Here is a 19,032-nt window from a genome sequence, read left to right as displayed (position 1 = left end):
CACCTTTTCTTACTAATATTTGTTTTAATATATGCTGGGTTAATGTGGCATTTGGGTTCGCCCAGACCCTAATCCACAGGAGGAGAGGTTCTAACGCTATTTCATACTCAATGTGTGTCTAGCCAGCCTCCTTATGTGCAGCAGAATCCGGGGCTGACATTGGTAGAGCCAACACCTTTTTCAGAAAGGCATTCTCTTCTTTTTGGAAAACCCATTGTTCCCCATAGCCCCAAAATACTGCGTCATATTTCACCAACCATCTAGTTAGGGCAAGAGAAATTGTTTTAATCGTGTGCAAAGGCTGCTCCTCATGTTGCCTCATTATTAACATTTGCTTTTTCAAATGACTCTCCGGAGAGAACATTTCAAAAAAGTGAAATCCCAGGTAGTCAAAGAAACAGACACACTTGCAGAATAGGATCTGGATTGCACCCCATTATCGCAGCGTTCGCCTTCTTCTGTGTCAGGCAACAGGTCATAGCCGCCGATTTCTTTCAGTTAACCTGTAGGCGTAGCTCCCCATAAATATTTATTAATCAAACATTGCAAGGCTCTTGGGGCACGTGCAATGAGAACGGAATCATCTGCATATACAATTGCTGGGATTGGCATGCCCCTTATCTTGGGTACATCCAGATGACAGTCTGCCAGTACCTTGTCAAGCCTATTAACATACAAGGAAAACAGTAACGGGGCTAGGACGCACCCATGTCTAACTTCATCCGGTATAGGGAACCATGGCGTACATTGACTCTCCAGCCTTGACCTTACACATGCCTCGTTATCATCAAGCCATGTGTTGACAATGGCCAAAATCCCAGATGGAAAACCTTGATACCTAACACCTGAAATAAGTTAATTCTAATCACATCATCAAAAGCAGTGCTAGATACACTGGCTCCTTTTTTATATATAAAGAGTGTGCAATTACCATATACAAATTCAACCCTTGCTCCGTGGTTCCTAACGATAGACAGAACACTAGTTGAATCGGAGAAAGGATTGAATTTGATGACGACCATTCTTCTATCACCTTCAAAAGGCATCTCCCAAATATTTTACAACTCGCATTTAGGAGAGTGATTGGCCGATATGCTTGTGGGTAATTTCTACCCCCCTTCTTGATTGCCCTCCTGCCCTCCTCTGGTATTATACCCGTCTCCAGTATTGCATTGAAGAGCCTTGTTAAAAGGGTGGCCCATATATCTACATAGTTCTGATAATAATCGTCTTAATCGTCTGGAATTCCGAACAGTTTCGGGGGCTCTGTTTCCTTTTGACAACTTGATAGTTTTTATGACTGAATTATAATTGAGTTTCAGCAGACTGTGGTTAACTGTACTGCTGGTCTTGGCAGCACTGTCAGTCACTTGTTGTGCGCTATCACCTTACTCCCTACTTCCTTCTCTCCATGGACATTGTATAATTTGGAGAATTGAGCCACCCAACTGTATCTAGGATCATAGTTTCCCATCTGATTGTGGTGCCTTGCTCATGGCCTCCCAACCTTTTTTAGAATTCCTGGGCACATCCTCTTTTTCCAATAGAGACAGAAGCACCCTTCTACAGTGATCGTCAAAACAGCCTTTACGTTATCCTTTCCTGGTGCCGGTTTTGCTCTTGATCACAAAAAAGCTCCTGAATTTCCCTGATAAGGGATCCCTTGAACAGAGTCACCACCCCTCAACAGGGTCTCCCCTTTCTTCACCTTTATTTGGTATGCCCTAAAGCCATCTAGAACTATATTCCCTGCTGCCCATGTTTTTTTCAGCAAAATAATATCATATTTATTTTCAATAGATTTAACGGCTGCATATGCCAGCTTGCCTTTAGCATCAGGATCCGGTCTGCGCATGACAGAGAATACACTTCGGCCCGCCGTAACGCTGAGCTGTACAGCACATCAAGCTGACAGCCACTGCACAACGTATTTCATCTGTTGACAGTGTACAGCGACGCCCGGCAGCCGCACACAAGATCTGGCCACAGAAGCCTTGAACGGAGGACTTTCATATTGGAAACAAGAAACTTCTTTCCACAACTTGTGGGACCCTCCCATGCACACCGCTTCCATTTTTGATGGCCTGCTGCATGTATAAAAGCCGTAATTTGTCCTTCTAATATCCTCCAGAATGCCCTCCTGAATCTTATGGTGATACCCTGTCTCGCGTTTTGGACGCATCCTCAATCTTTTATTCTCTTTGAGGTGTATGGAGTGCTTTCAAAGCACTACTTTGGTGCATATGTAGTTTAGACGGTTCCCCGATAGATGGGATACACTCTCGGTGGTATTGCCCAGTATTTACCCCAGACAGACCCTGACGAATTTCCTTGTACTCTTGCACTTTATGATATGGAAAGAAACATGTTGGATGTATTTGTTGATAGTAAGTGGATGAGTGAGAGATGGCGAGAATGAATGGAGTGTTGGATGTGGTTTAATTGCGTATTTGGAACAGCACAAGACACTTTTTGACACTACTGACATTATAGGGCAGTTGATTAGAATCCCATAATTTAACCAAATTGCTGTCTGTCATACATTTGCACTGCTGTACCAGTTTTGAGTAATTATTCCATTTGGATGACTACATTTTGTTGGTTTTATCTCATTTGTATTTTTACTTCAAAATCTACTTCAATATTTTTTTCATTGTGACTATTAATTGGTACTATTTGTACATTAATAAAATAGTTTATTTTTTGCTACATTTGCCTTGCTTCACAATTGAATGTACTAGAAGCATATTTTCTCGCGCTTCACTGGTTTTTCCCTGGGAAACAATAGAGCTTGTTGCCCCTCTAGCCCTTTTTTGTCTGTGTCTAAAGGTTACGTACCTATACGAGGGCTGGTTAGAAGTAGGCATTTCATTTCCCTCAACCTCTTGTTGTGTTTTATAGCTTTCCTTTAGCCCTTGCTATTCCATGCGACTAAGGATGAAATCCCTGGATAAACCTTAGCAATTGGTTGGTGCTGTTTTTGCGGGACGGGTTGAGAGTTGCTTACTCTCGTCTCCAGGATCAAAGAAGGATCCATGTAGAGGATACCCACAATACCATTCCTAATTAGATGTTGCGTTTGGTAACCTGGGGGCGTCCTCACAGCATGAGATACCTCACCTGCACCCCTCGGTTCTGTTAACCTAGTCTTGCTCATCCCCTTGCCATTGGCACCAACCATATCGGCCTTCTGTAATACTGCTTGCCCTTGGAGCTGCTTTGTCGGGGGACACCTGTGTTGCGTATACTTTGTCCGATGCCAGCTTGGAGACGTAGGAATCTGGAGGTGTGGCCTGGCTAAGCCACTACTTTTCAGATCAATGATTGGGCGATTAGGATCTAGCATCACTACCCTACTTAAGGTCAACCCCTGGCTCCTGTCAGCTGTACCCAACTCCTCTGAGTGTTCCCCGGAAGCATGCCAAGTATACGAGGAGTCATGTAAGTGACAAATGTTCATCTTTGTGTCCTCGAACACCTCAATCTCTTTCGAGCTAAGGCAGCTTGAGAATTTTATTCGTTTTATTTATTTATTTATTTTTTTAACCTTGTTGGTTTTTACAAAAAGAAAGTTTCTGCGTTGGTGAGGTATTTTAGTGTTTCTAAGCTACATTAAGACACCACTTTTGATGAAGTCGGTTCGTAGGGTATGTAAGATTCCGTAATTTTTGGGGGCCCAGGCAGGAAGGTGGCAGGGGACTAACTGACGTCTGTCGCGTTGGCTTTTTTTAGGTCCACTGTCAGGAGTTTGGCTGCCGTCCTGGACCATCTGGCGGAGTCACCTGCTATCAGCCGAAACCAGCATGTTTCTTCTTCCATTATCGACGGCTGTGCGATAAGTGGTGTCATGTAAGCTTGTCTTTCGTGTGTTAAAGCTGGGCACATTATGAGAAGATGGCGTAGTGTTTCAACTTGTTCCAAAACTCCACACAACCGGCAGTTTGATACAGGCGAAAGCACTCTAGTGGCCAGAATTTCCCTAGTGTGAAGTAAGTTTAGACAAGCACGCATATAGGTTTTTCTTAGTTCTTTCTCTGGGAATTTTTCACAGTACTTTAGGGGCAGCTTAACTGATTGTGAGATGGAGGGAGGTGCTTTAGGGATTTGTAGGACTGGATTTTGTCGTTTGTGTTGATCCAGTCTTGTTGTTCCAGTTTGGTCTTCACTCGAGCTGGGTTTGTGATAAGGGTATCTTCGTTACAAGCCACTTCTTCTAGTTTGATTTGGATTTTTTTGACCCAGTCAGTTAGGGGTTTGCAGGACCCTTTGTTAATTTCCAGGGCTACGACCTGAAAAATAGAAAGTGAATTTGGCAACAGAATTTTTCTGTAAAGTTGTGTAGCACTTTGGGTCATCACAGAGGCTAAGGATGATAGTCCAAGGTCACGCCGAATCGCTGGAATTGGAGCTGATTTGGGCAATCCCAACACCGATTTCCATAAGAATCCTTCCAACTGGATCCAGAGCTCAGCCGGCAGGTTTAAGTTTGCCGCCATCCCGTAGGTTATTGCTGGGACTACTTTCGATTTATAGAACTGGAGGGCTGGAATCCATGAAAACTTCCTGAATCTTTTGTCCACTGCCGTGTTTGAGCAGCTTGACAATTTAAAATACATAAACAATAATTCTGATTAACAAAACAAAAATAAACATTACATGCCATACAAAACATGCAATCCAATAAAATGTGAATAGGTGGAAACAGTTTCACAGAAATGACATTCGCACTTAAGACTTCAGACAAGGCTTTCGCCAAAGCTCTTTTATAAGCATTTGTGTTGCCGTGTGTGAGACGCTTCAAGCAGCATTTCAAGTTCTCTCCATCCAGCCAAAGGGTGTTCCTTAAACGTGACCTTCTTTGCCCCACTTCTGAGTGGAATCCTGTGGGGATGCGGGACACACGCAGCTGGACATTGAGCCTTTAGCCCTACTTGTTCCACATGTCCTCTCTTGCCGTCAGACCTTCTTTGCCGGTTTTGGTCAATGATGGCTTCACCAACTGATACTGTGGCTTGCCTTGCAGTCCTGCACTGAACCGGCACAGTCCTCCCTGATGGATTTATGCAAGAACCCCGGCACTCCCCCTTGGACCAACTCCTGGATCAACTGTTGTCGCACAAGGAGGCTGGTTCTCGATTTGATCATTAATAACCATGGGTGCCTGCCTACTGCTTAGGGCAATCATTGCATTCTCCTCCCTATTCTCATTCATGGCACTATCCCTTGTCACAGTGTTTGTCCGGGTATTTGCCGGGCTGGTGATAACCCCCAGAATATCAAAGTTACCGGCATCTCTTTCACACCTATCATGAATCAGCCCTAATGCCCCCATGAGCTGCAGGCATGCAGCGGAAAGCCTGTTTAGTAATTTAGCCAATATAATATATTATCTGCATTCCTATTCATATATCCATCTGGTTCACATGCAGGGCTCTGATTGGTTCCAGGAGGTCTGGAGTTTAAGGAACCAATACATTGACCAAATTGGGAAGGCCCTACTAGGCTCAACAACAGAGCAGTAGGGAAACCATCCATACCAGGCTCAGAGTCTAGTGAGAGGTCCACAGCTGAGCCCTGTATTTCTCATCACCACGCACAGGTGCAGTCGGATCAATAAATATGTCCTTAATTATATTGGAAATCATCAGGAGCGCTTTAAACCGTCTTCCCCCGGACACAAGCTGTCTGCTACCTTCCAGACCTTTAACCCCGGCAAAGCCACCTGATGCATTTATTAGTGTCTGTTCGCAGCTCAGGATTGAAATCCAACTCAAACAAATTAATTTATCCAATTCCCTCTTCCAGGGATTCACTCACCACCTTCTTTGACTTATCCATAGTTAGTTGCCGGAGGCAGTTCTCCTCATAATAGCGGTCAATGGAGCGTTCTAACGCCTGTAGGAATGATCTTTATGAAGGCCCGGCAAGGCTGTCAATGACTTTAGCAGTGGGCCATTGCCCTAAATCGGCCTAGTCACCTAATTTGTTGCTTACATTTGGCAGCAACATGGAAGGTGGTTCTGGGCCAATTCTTAGGTGAGGCTACAATGGGGATGATGTTGCATCCTTCAGAGGCTGTCTGCTGACCACCTCCACTCCACCGAACTGACCCCCGGGGATCGGAAGGGCCATCAGCCAGATCTACCAGAACAGAGCATCTTGGACTGCCTGTGCTGTTGACAGTATCAGCGTCCTCTGCGATAGAGACCTTATGACTCCGTGCCACCAAGTTGATTGTTGATTGCCTAAACGGGTTACATGACCCTGAAGCTTTCACATTTAAGCGATTGACTTGGGCCCCCATTTTTTAAGGTTGCTTTCCGTGACTGAAGTATCCCCACCAGGGCGACTAAGGTGACTGTGGCATTATGTGGCCCCTACTACACCACAAACAGAACACTTCATGGCTCGACAACCCTACTCTTGGGATAAGTAAAAGAGGGACGCGTAAGGAGATAAGAAGTGTGATCTGTCAGCAGTGGGGGAGCACCTGGTCATGCAAGTTCCCCCATCAATCCCCATCAATCCCCATCAATCCCTCCAACACATCAACCCCAAGAGTCTGGGCCTGAGAAGACAGCCAAACTACTAAAGCACTGGAATACTAGTACAATAGGGTTATAGCAGTTGCAGTCAGAGTATCATTAATGTCACTGAACACGGTGTTGGTGTTTTCAGGGCCAGAGCATTAACAGAGATGGGTAACCGGTCGAGAGGGTGGGCGCCCTCCAGATGTCCTCAACTGCAGCGGTATTAAGAGCTGCTTGGAAATCTTGGTCCTGGTCCTACTTGCAAGCTTGGATGCTTCAGAGCTTCAGAGGTGCCCTGTGTTCCTTGGCGGTACCTCTCTGCAGGGTGTTGAATGCACTCACGGCTCGCTACTCACCACTCAACACTCACAGGGACTGACCAGGCTAACCAGGTGTAGCCACACTGGTTTGCTCTGCTCTGCTCCGTCCGCTCAAGGCCGCAAAAAACCCTGGGCTCCAGTCTGCCGCACATCTGCTGCATGCCTCTGTCTATAGCGGTCATGGCCAGAATCATTCAAGGAAAGGACCATAAGCCGTCCGGAAGAAATCGCTGTCCCAAAAAATGATATGAAAGGATCAAGGTCCCAGTGAATTATATTTGAGTAACATCAAGACAAGAGAAGCCGTCTCCAGGATAAACACTAAAGAACATCATTAATCAATAAGCCAATTGAAGTCTGAACATCAATTTAAAACATAATAAACAACTACAACAATTCATGTGTGATTTCATGAAATTCCGACATTAGGGTTGGTTTAGAACGTTCTGCCATAGAAATATATTAATAGAAAATGGAGCGCCCTCTTTTCCCAGTACCTATTTGGAGTAGTTCTGTTAGTGGGTGGAGGTGACAATGTGACATTTCCATAAAAGGGCTTTATATGCAGTGGCTTGGTCACAAATGCCGAAAAGGGCTTTGATCCAGTTGAGTTGGTCTATATGTTGCAAGTGCTGCACTGGATTTGTTTTGATCCAGAAAAGGTTTCTCCAATTGATCAATCCTTATTTAGACTCGGAGGTCAAGTATTCCCACGCCCCTAGGCTGTTCATAACAGCCTAGCGCCGTTCTTGGTGAGTAGTAAGACGGATTAAGTCTGAAGGAGATGACCCCATTGACCCATTGAAGAATTCCACTTTCCCCAATTATTGGTCATGTCTTCTAGTTCTCTGTTGTTTTATAGAGTGCTGTGAAACCATCTTATGGTCTAATTTAATCATCTTATTCATCGTATCAAAACCCACAACAATCAATTTTCAGTGTGTTTTCCGTAACATTTATGTCATATTGTGTGATAAATCTGTACTGTGGCATGAAAAGGCCTGACATTGACCTGTATTGTGAGCATCAAAGCTTTTAATCTGCTACTTCTCTGAACAAACAGTGTTGTTCAAAGTGTTTGATTTGAATATCCTTGTCATCCCTTGAAGACGCTGTTGCATTTATCATCAGCGAGCGGCAAAAGGGCCTGTAGGGTACATTGATATGAAGCGGCCGGTTTTAGAATGCATGACTGTCCCACTGGATGTTGCATCTGAAAGCTCTATCATTAAGCACAAGAATTTAGCAAAACATAATTTCATCTATATACATAAGAGTCAAAATGTGTTTGTGGCCGGATTTGTGGTGAAGCATCGTTCCCTATACAATTCCACACTGCTTCACCAATCTGCACCAAATGTTGCATAGTTACCTGTTAGGACCGTCTGGACATTACTGGCTTCATGACATGTGGACACCCCACCCGTTCCATGGATTTCAGCACAAGTCCAAATTTGTTTGCAAGTTTTTGGCTTGGCGAAGAGTTGTTCCTCATACAATTCCACACAGTTTCACCAATCTGCAATTTTTATTTGCATTGTTACCTGTTAGGACCCTCCGGACAACACTAGCTACATGCATTTAGATACCCCACACTTTCACTGTATTTCAGCACCTTCACACATGAGACAGTTGCCTTAAATCGGTGAAACATCAACGTGGTCGTACAAAGGACTGATGCCGAGACGAGGAACAAAACTCGAGGTACTGGTCCTATGATGTACCGTTTCCAAGATATTTGCACCGCAATGCACCACAACGAACTCCACCACGCCACCATGACACAGAAGGTGCCAGTGGCAAACGCACACCAACTCTCACGTCCCCCCAACTACTGATCCAGGGTATGTCAGCCAGCCAGACGCACCCATCTCAATGCATTTTACTTCAGGGTGCAAACCACATCAAGCGATAAGCGAATCAGAACAGCGGCCTACAGGATCAGTTTTGTCATGCCTGTCTACAGAACCAGTCCGGAGAGTGGGTACTTCTGCTAGTACAATATAGAGATGCATACATATTTCACAATGTCTCCTTTGCTCTCACTAAACCACAGAACAATGGGGCTCCCACACTCTAATGGACAGGCCTGTTGATTAACAGTGGAGGGTTCTTACGAGATGGAGTAGACCCGGAGCTCATGATGTAGAGATGCCTAATAGTTGTCTCGGGTGGGCTTTTGAATTTCTTTTCTATGTTCGATCCGCAGGAGGGACCGGCACTGGATAGAGTGCGGAAAATCCAGCCCTCGGCTCTTGAACAAAAACTTATCCTACAGCTGTGAATTCCTGGCAGGAAATGACAGCCAGATCTCTGTGGTTCTAAATGTTACCACGCCCACTGAGGATGTCTACACCTACTTCAAGGAGCCATTTTGGATGTTTAAAAGTGGTGAGTGTCTGTACCTATATCTTACTCTTCTAGTGGTGTTCATAGGCCTATCTCTCCATGCTGTCTTTCCTATTCCATTGCCAACCACTCAGAAGGACTCATCTGCTTTCTCTTACTTTTACCCATAGTGCTTAGAGTTGACTTCCTCCAGTTGGGGGATTCTCTGATCCCCCATCCTGGGTTCCTGTCCAGGCTAATATCACCCCTCCGTTATGAATTGAGCTCTTACTCGCCGTCCTAGCTCTCCCCCCTTCACACTCCAGCTTTCCCTCTTTGTCGCTCCACCCCGGTTGTTGCATATCTCTCTGTAGGTCCACTGTCCAAGTGACCAGTCATTCATAAGGGATTGTCAGAACCCCTTGCAGTCCTAGGCTATATGTCTATTCCCTCCTAGAGCTGGCCCTTCACTCTACACTCCCTCCCTGTAGCTAGCCGCTTCTCCTAAGCAGGCAAGGTGTGGGCTGTCTCGCTTTTACTGCCAACTAATCTGTAATATCCTTATTCTCCAAACCTATTTATAGTGCCTACTCCTTCCAGGACACTTGTTTTCCAGACTCTGTCTTATTGAGTAATGGATGCGTGCTCTACTCTGTCCAATGATCACTGCACTAACCAATAGTTTGTCTCTACACTCTGCCTCAGCCGTGACGTATGATCCTGCGCCGCCCATTCATGGGTTGTCTTGGTCGTTTTAGCAGATTACTGTTAGCGTACACTCATACTGTCATGAGCTGCCAACAGGCTTTCTCCAATAATGGGCTATCACTTTAAGTCGCTTTGCCGGCCATATTGCTGCTCTCATAAACTTGTGGGCATATCACCAGGTGCACTTTGAGCGTGGTAACTTCTAGAAATATGGAAAATAAAGGCACACACAGCAGTTATCACCAGTTATTATGTTTAAAGCATTTTTTTTTATGTTTAAGTCTGTTATAATGCGACTTACCATGCAGCAGAGCAATACAAAACAGTGCAGAGTAGACTTTGGAAACTTTGGCTCTAGGATAATGAAGCGGTCACCCCCAGGGTGGTGATCAGGACAGCGGCCCTTCTCGGAACAGCTGCCCTTCTCAGAACAGCAGACCTTCTCAGGAACAGCGGCCCTTCTCAGGAACAGCAGAACATCTCAGGAAAAGTGGACCTTCTCAGGAACAGCGGAACATCTCAGGAACAGCAGACCTTCTCAGGAACAGTGGAACTTCTCAGGAACAGCTGACCTTCTCAGGACAGCGGACCTTCTTAGGAACAGCGGACCTTCTCAGGAACATTGACCTTCTCGGAACAGCGGACCTTCTCAGGAACATTGACCTTCTTCAGAACAGCGGAACATCGAAATAAAGGACAGAAAAATCAATGTTGAAACAGTTAAATGAGAGAAGAAAGCAACAGTATCATTGTCTGGTTCTCTCAAGGGGGAGTCTTAGTAGGTTGGGCCGCATATGCCAGAAGTGGCCCAGCATGGAGCAGAAAGACCAAGCCACGTGTGATGGCCGTGAAGTAATCATGTGTACGACAGAGCACGGGCAAGTGGTCAGCACCCAGGATGCACAAGCTGGGCTTCTAAGGGGAAAAGAAAGTGGCCAATGTGTTATGTCAGGCTGGCACGGGGCCAGTAGTAGGGGGCCCAGAAGATCAGAAGCCCCCAGTGCATCAGTGGTCCTACACAGGCGAAGTTATGGAGAGATCAGCCAGTCCCAGCCTACAGAAGGGATTAGAAGCGGCCCATGTGGCATGCAGCACCACACTGGAATATAAGCACAGGCCGCAGAGGTCTGGGACGGAGTATGCAGGGCCACAAAAAGCATGGACAGTCTCCAGGAAATGCTGCAGCCAACAGGAAGCAGGGTACTACTATGCACAGCTAAACAGCCACCTATGTGACTCCCTTGACGCTGCAGTGACTGCCCCAGGGAAAGACTGCACCAGGGATAGGATTACTAGGGCTGTTAAATGCTGCAGGTTAAAAGTTATGTTTTGCTCATGCTATGTCTTCAAGGAAAAATACAAGTCCACATTGGGACTTGAGAACCCATAAAGGTTGTGTGTCTTTTGTAACATTTGGAGTGTCCCCTTCTGGTGTGGGACAGAAAGAGAACTTGAGACTGCAGCCCATCTCCAGTGAGCTACTGGTAATGGTACAATCATGATGCAGGTGGCCTCACCCCTTCTTCCTTTTCAGATGGTCTGGGCTGGGGGTTGGTGTTAAGCAGTGGTGCCTCGCCAGCCTTGCAAAACAGAAAGGGTGAAGACCAGGAATACAGCTGTCTCATGGTTAATCCCCCACTCAAGATCTCTCTATGGTGTCACTCACCCTAGTCATGGCCTGGTTCTCTTTACCATCACCAAGCAGGATGTGTCTCTACTCTGAATTCAGTCATGGACGGTGTCTCTACTCCCCTCTCAGTCCGGAGCTCTTCCTTTACTCCTCATTCAGTCATTGCTCTGCTTGCGACTCAGCCACAGGCTGCCTCCCCTCTCCTCTTCTTAGTCTGGCACAGGTGCAGAGAGAGGAGCAGGCAGACCCTGCCCTGTTCCTACCAAGGGACCAATCCAGCGAGTTGTGTCTGCGGCAGAGAGATCTGCCGGTATTGACCACCAGAAATGTTTCGCAGGCCCCCCAGGTTCATCAGGCACCGTATTAAAAACAAAACCTCAGGGCACCTTGGTGATTACCTGTGCCCTGCAGGAATGGGGTTCTGTCTGTAAGCTAGGTTATAGTCTGTTTCTATGCTCCTCTTTGTTATGGACTTTCTATCTATACTCACTACTCAGTCATAGAAGGTTTCTCTCTGTGTTGCTTATTTATAGGCGCCTTCATACACCTCACTCAGTTATTCACTGCTTCTCTACTACCCAATCAGTCATGGGCTATATCGCTACTCCTCTTTCAGCAGACAGCTGTTTCTCTGCTTCTCTTTCAGTCTTGTGCTATTTCTCTACTCATAACCCTATCTTGGGTTCTTTCTCTTCTCATCTCAGTCATGGGCTGTTTCTCTTCTCTTTAAGTCATGGGATGTGTCTTTTCTATTTAATCCATTCACTGTTTCTCTTCTCATCTCTCACTCATGGACTGTTTCTTTGCTCTTCTCTCAGCCATAGACCATCTCTACTCCTCTTTCAGTCATTGACTGTTTCTTTTCTCCTCTCTCAATCATGGGTTGTTTCTCTTCTCCCTCAGTCATGGACTGCTTCTCTTCTCTCTCAGTTATGGGCTGCTACTCTTCTTTGGCTGTCGTCGGCTGTCTCCCTACTCCTCTGTCAGTCCTTCACTGTCCCCACTCCTCTCTCAGTTTGGGCTGTTTCTCTTCTCCTCTCTTGGCCATGGACTGTTTCTCTTCTCTTTAAGTCATGGGCTGTTTCTTTTCTCCTCTCTCAGTCAATGACTGTTTCTCTTGTCTATCACTCATGGGCCGCTTCTCATCTCCTCTCTCAATAATGGACTGTTTCTCTTCTCTCTCAGTCAGTCCTGCACTGTTTCTCTTCTTCTCTCTCAGTCATGGGCTGGTTCTCTACTCCTCTCTCACTCATGCACTGTTTCTCTACTCCTCTCTCAGTCATTGACTATTTCACATCTCTCTTAGTCATGGACTGTTTCAATTCTCCTCTCCCAGTCATGAATTGTCTCTACTCTTCTTTCAATCATTGACTTTTTCTTTTATCCTCTACCAATCATAGGCTGTTTCTCTTCTCCCTTAGTCATGGACTGTCTTCCTACTCCTCTCTCAGTCATTGACTGTTTCACTACTCCTCTCTCAGTCATTGACTGTTTCACTACTCCTCTATCAGTCATTGACTATTTCTCTTATTGACTGGGCTGTTTCTCATCTGCGCTCTCAGGTATGGGTGGTTTCTCATCTCCTCTCCCAATCATTGCCTGTTTCTCATCTCCCTTAGCCATGGACTGTCTCTACTCCTCTTTCAACAATTGACTGTGTATTTTACCCTCTCACAATCATGGACGGTTTCTCTTCTCCCTCAGTCATGGACTGTGTTCCTACTCCTCTCTCAGTCATGTACTGCTTCTCTTCTCCTCTCTGCAATGGGTTGTTTCTCACCTTGCTCAATCATTGACTGCTTCTCCCTCAGTCATGGACTGTATCCTTACTCCTCTCTCAGTCATTGACTGTTTCTCTTCTCCTCTTTCAGTCACGGACTGTCTCTACTCCTCTTTCAATCATTGACTGTGTATTTTATCATCTCCCAATCATGGACTGTTTCTCTTCTCCCTCAGTCATGGATTGTCTCCCTACTCCTCTCTCAGTCATGGACTGCTTCTCTTCTCCTCTCTCAGTTATGGGTTGCTTCTCACCTCACTCAATCATTGACTGTTTCTCTTCTCCCTCAGTCATGGACTGTCTCCCTGCTCCTCTCTCAGGCATGGACTGTTGTTCTTCTCCGGACTGTCTCCCTGATCCTCTCTCAATCAAGGACTTCTCTTCTTCTCCGGACTGTCTCCCTGCTCCTCTCTCAGTCATTGTCTGTTGTACTTCTCCATTGTCACTTCTAGGCTGTTTTCCCACCTCCTCTCTAAATCATGGACTGCATCCATCCTCCTCTCTCAGTTCTGGGCTGTTTCTCTACTCCTCTCTCAGTTATGGGCTGCTTCCCTACTCCTCTCTCAGTTATGGGCTGCTTCTCTTCTCCTCTTTCAGTTCTGGGCTGCTCCTCACCTCCCTCAGTCATGAACTATCTCCTTACTCCTCTCTCAGTCAAGAACTGTTGTTCTTCTCCTTTGTCCATGCTGGGCTGTTTCGCACCTCCGCTCTAAATCATGGACTGCTTCTCTCCTCCTCTCTCAGTTCTGGGCTGTTTCTCACCTCTTAAGGCAGAGATCATTGGTGGCACACCACTCCTGGATAGCAGACAGACAGACAGACAGAGATGAGAGAAGGAGAAGAAGTGGTGGAAGGGAGCCTGAAAATGACTTGAGTGTTTTCCGCATAGCACTGAAAGTTGGAGCAGAAAGTGGCGATGCAGGTGCCAAGAAGTGCCAGGTATTGGTTGAACAGCCAGGGAGAGAGGTTAGGCCCCTGGGGAACACCACATGTAGAATTAGAGATAGAGGAGAGTAAGGACCCAAGTTGGAACTGGGAGGGTCGTTCACAGAGGAAAGAGGTTAGCCAATCCAGGGCCTGATCGGTGATACCAAGATTATCAGGACGAGAGTTGAGCAGGATGGTATTGTTGACCGTGTCAAAGGCAGAAGAGAGATCAAGTAAGATGAATACACAGGGGGTGTTGGAATCAAGGTTGGAGAGCAGGTCTTCATGGGTGTTCAGGAGAGCAGTTTCTGTGCTTCTGGCAGCTCTGAAGCCAGACCAACGGTCATGGAGACAACCAACAGATTCAGTGTGAAGATTAAGCTGGGAGATGGCCAGCTTTTCCAGGAGTTTTCCCAGGAAGGGAGTGATGGGGATTGGCCAATAGTTAGCCGGGTGGGATGGGGCGGAAGAGGGTTTCTTAAGAAGAGGGTGCACAAGGGAGGGCTTCAGGGGGGAAGGGAAGACTCCAGTGGTGAAGGAGTGGTTGCAGAAGTCAGCCAGAGAAGGGGCCAAGGTGTCAATGTGGTCCTTGATGGTTTTGGAGGAAAAGGGGTGAACCTGCTTTGATGATACTTTCATAGATAGGACTTGTCAAGAAACCTCATCTGGGGAGAACAGGGTAAAGGAAGAGAAGGAGGGAGGAGAGGTGGCCAAAGTAGGGCCAGAGGAAGAACACTTTGTAAGTGTTCTTTGGGCTCCATTTGCCTTCTTTCATGTTCACAAGGCCACTTTGTCATTTTTCTTTTCACTCTTTTTTCCCTCACCTGAAAAGGTTTTCCACGTCCTTTTTCCCCATTCCCTCTTCCCCTTTGCTTCACCCCAAAAGGGATTTTAAAAAGAAAAGCGCTCTACCTTTCGTATTCCTAAGCCCATTTGGATGTTTGTGTGTGTCCTACAGCGCCTTGTTTGACGTTTTTGTCTTTTCTTTAATCCCTCAAAAAAGAAAAAATGTCCTCTTTTATTCCTGCTTGTCTGTGAAGCCTAAATACCTTCCCATGTGTGCGTGAACAAGAGAATTCTTCTTGCTTTGTCGCCTTCTTTTCTAGGTGTGAGAACCCTGTGTGAATCCATTTCCTTGCCCAGTCAGCCACTTGCCTTTGTGGTTATTGTCTAGTAATGCGTTATTCCTTCCTAAGAAGAAGGGCATTAGAGTGATGCAGCAGGGGTTACAAGGAGGCTTGTGGAGCACGGTTAATTATCTCCATGCGGTGGGCTCAAAGGAGAGTCATGCGCCTCCTGTCACTATGGACCCTGGAGAAGCTAGATGCCCACAGCCAGCGCAGGTGTTCTCTGAGATTGAGAGTCACTGGGGAGATAGAGGAGAGGAGGCAGGGCTGACTGGGGGTTGCCATTTCCCTAGATGGAATAGATGGTGGAGGAGAAAGCGCTGACAGCAACAGAGTGTGTTCCACTGCCGTAAGATGAGCATGTGGCAGGTAACGTGCAGGAGGTAGGGCAGTGTAGGTCCGTAGGCCAGAGGCTGTGGAAATGATCCGGGAGGATTGTCTGGCAATATTTGTTTTTTGTTGTTATCGCAGGGAGAGGGTGCAGCAGTGGTGTTAGCCTGGTGCCAGATGAAGAGAGGTTGAAGCAGTAGTGTTAGGCAGCCGGGTGCCAGATGACGAGAGGATGAAGCAGTAGTGTTAGGCAGCCTGGTGCCAGATGACGAGAGGATGAAGCAGTGGTGTTAGGCAGCCGGGTGCCAGATGAGGAGAGGGTGAAGCAGTGGTGTTATGCAGCCTGGTGCGAGATGAGGAGAGGGTGCAGCACTGGCGTTAGGCAGCCTGTTGCCAGATGACGAGAGGGTGCAGCAGTGGTGCTTGGCAGCCTGGTGCCAGATGACGAGAGGGTGCAGCAGTGGTGTTAGGCAGCCTGGTGCCAGATGGGGAGAGGGTGCAGCAGTGGTGTTAGGCAGCCTGGTATCAGCTGACGAGAGGGTGCAGCAGTGATGTTAAGCAGCCTGGTCCCAGATGACAAGGGGTGAGGCAGCATGGTGCCAGATGAGGTGCCAGATGACGAGAGGGTGCTGTCATGGTGTTAGGCAGCCTGGTCCCAGATGACAAGAGGGTGAGGCAGCCTGGTGACAGATGAGGTGCCAGATGACAAGAGGGTACAGCAGTGGTGTTAGGCAGCCTGGAGCCAGATGAGGAGAGGGTGCAGCAGTGGTGTTAGGCCGCCTGGTCCCAGATGACAAGAGGGTGAGGCAGCCTGGTGCCAGATGAAGAGAGGTTGAAGCAGTAGTGTTAGGCAGCCGGGTGCCAGATGACGAGAGGATGAAGCAGTAGTGTTAGGCAGCCTGGTGCCAGATGACGAGAGGATGAAGCAGTGGTGTTAGGCAGCCGGGTGCCAGATGAGGAGAGGGTGAAGCAGTGGTGTTATGCAGCCTGGTGCGAGATGAGGAGAGGGTGCAGCACTGGCGTTAGGCAGCCTGTTGCCAGATGACGAGAGGGTGCAGCAGTGGTGCTTGGCAGCCTGGTGCCAGATGACGAGAGGGTGCAGCAGTGGTGTTAGGCAGCCTGGTGCCAGATGGGGAGAGGGTGCAGCAGTGGTGTTAGGCAGCCTGGTATCAGCTGACGAGAGGGTGCAGCAGTGATGTTAAGCAGCCTGGTCCCAGATGACAAGGGGTGAGGCAGCATGGTGCCAGATGAGGTGCCAGATGACGAGAGGGTGCTGTCATGGTGTTAGGCAGCCTGGTCCCAGATGACAAGAGGGTGAGGCAGCCTGGTGACAGATGAGGTGCCAGATGACAAGAGGGTACAGCAGTGGTGTTAGGCAGCCTGGAGCCAGATGAGGAGAGGGTGCAGCAGTGGTGTTAGGCCGCCTGGTCCCAGATGACAAGAGGGTGAGGCAGCCTGGTGCCAGATGAGGTGCCAGATGACGAGAGGGTGCTGCCATGGTGTTAGGCAGCCTGGTCCCAGATGACAAGAGGGTGAGGCAGCCTGGTGCCAGATGAGGTGCCAGATGACGAGAGGGTGCTGCCATGGTGTTAGGCAGCCTGGTCCGAGATGACAAGAAGGTGAGGAAGCCTGGTGCCAGATGAGGTGCCAGATGATGAGAGGGTGCTGCCATGGTGTTAGGCAGCCTGGTCACAGATGACAACAGGGTGAGGCAGCCTGGTGCCAGATGAGGTGCCAGATGACGAGAGGGTGCTGCCATGGTGTTAGGCAGCCTGGTCCGAGATGACAAGAGGGTGAGGCAGCCTAGTGCCAGATGAGGTGCCAGATGATGAGAGGGTGATGCCGTGGTGTTAGGCAGCCTGATGCCAGATGAGGAGAGGGTCCAGCAGTGGTGTTGGGCAGCCTGGTCCCAGATGACAAGAGGGTGAGGCAGCCTGGTGCCAGATGAGGTGCCAGATGACAAGAGGGTGCTGCCATGGTGTTAGGCAGCCTGGTGCCAGATGAGGAGAGGGTGCAGCAGTGGTGTTAGGCAGCCTGGTCCCAGATGACAAGAGGGTGAGGCAGCCTGGTGCCAGATGAGGTGCCAGATGACGAGAGGGTGCTGCCGTGGTGTTAGGCAGCCTGGTCACAGATGACAAGACAGTGAGGCAGCCTGGTGCCAGATGACGAGATGGTGCAGCAGTGGTGTTAGGCAGCCTGATGCCAGATGACAAGAGGGTGCAGCAGTGGAGGTAAGAAGTGGAGGAGACAGTGTGGTTCACCCAGCAAATATCTCAAAATCTCTGTTCTTGGATAAGGGGTCAGACAAGCAAACATGTACCTTGTCAAGTGTCAGGGAGCACACACGGCATCCTCAGCCGGGCAGTGAGTACCTCATCATGGGCCCCAATCTTGCAGGTGGGACCCAACAGCCTGTCTTTATATAAGTGACCTCAAGAGGAAGAGGAAGGTGTGAACTCCAAAATAGCAGACACGGTTCTTAAATCTGCAGTCGAGTAGACATTAGGGACCTTCAAATGCCCAGAGATCTCTGAGATTTCCTCCACCTATCCTGCAGGCTTGAGTTCCCATAACTCTGCAAGCTTGCCTGGAGGCCCAATTCCCATCCCATCGCACACCTGAGTTCTATCGCAACTTAGAGAGGCTTGGAAAGGGTCAGAACCCTCAGTGAGTAGGTGGTGAAGTTATGAGGAAGAGCTCCCTCAATGGTGACTGGATAAGGGACTAGAGGGAGCTGCACAAGTTGAGGAGAAGGAGAAAGAGCTGGGGCAAGCAGGAGACAAGAAGTTAAAAGAGAAAAGAGCTAAACGAAGAGGGAAGGAGATGGTAGAGCAGAATATTGTATTGTTTATTCATGTATATTGCGCTCCAAACCCTGAGGTATCTGGGCGCAGTACAGTTTAAGGTTACAGGCATCATTAAAGAGGAGGTGGTAGACCATATTATTTATTTTTATTTATTGGACAAATGTATGGGGCCTATACACAAGTGTTTCCCGGCGCCATAAGACAAGATGGGGTGGTGGGGGTGACATGGAAATTACAAAAGTAGAACAGTAAAAAACGGTTATATTGGCCTTGTGACAATCCTACCGTGCAAGTGCTTGACAAGGTGGTAAGAGAAAGGGGGTTGGGTAAATGGAGAGGTGAAGGAGTGGGGTGCCCCCAGCAAAGGGGGGAGGGTAAGGGCGGGTCGGGCCAAGGTAGCAAGTGCCAGGGGAGAAGAGGGACAGGTAGGATGAGTGTGCGGTGGAGAGGGAGGACCAAGTTGGGCTAGTCCGGGAAAGGAAGCCGGGGCAAGTGCTGACAAAGGATGCTGGGGTGACTGGCAGGGGGTGGTCTGGCCCCTGTAT

General features: G+C 47.9%; 1 protein-coding gene across 1 annotated transcript in view; it reads left to right on the top strand.

Annotated features, from left to right (window-relative positions):
* MPL (MPL proto-oncogene, thrombopoietin receptor) overlaps nt 1–19,032 on the top strand; it is a 301,040-nt gene that overhangs the window by 162,548 nt on the left and 119,460 nt on the right. Inside the window, exon 7 of the mRNA XM_069642442.1 lies at nt 9,060–9,241. Coding sequence (XP_069498543.1) covers nt 9,060–9,241 — 182 coding nt within the window. The remainder of the gene's footprint in view (nt 1–9,059; nt 9,242–19,032) is intronic.

Source organism: Ambystoma mexicanum, chromosome 1q, assembly GCF_040938575.1.
Source record: "Ambystoma mexicanum isolate Mex_15411 chromosome 1q, UKY_AmexF1_1, whole genome shotgun sequence".
NCBI lineage: Eukaryota > Metazoa > Chordata > Amphibia > Caudata > Ambystomatidae > Ambystoma > Ambystoma mexicanum.
Note: the sequence above shows the minus strand (reverse complement) of the source record. Positions and strands in the feature narration are given on the sequence as shown.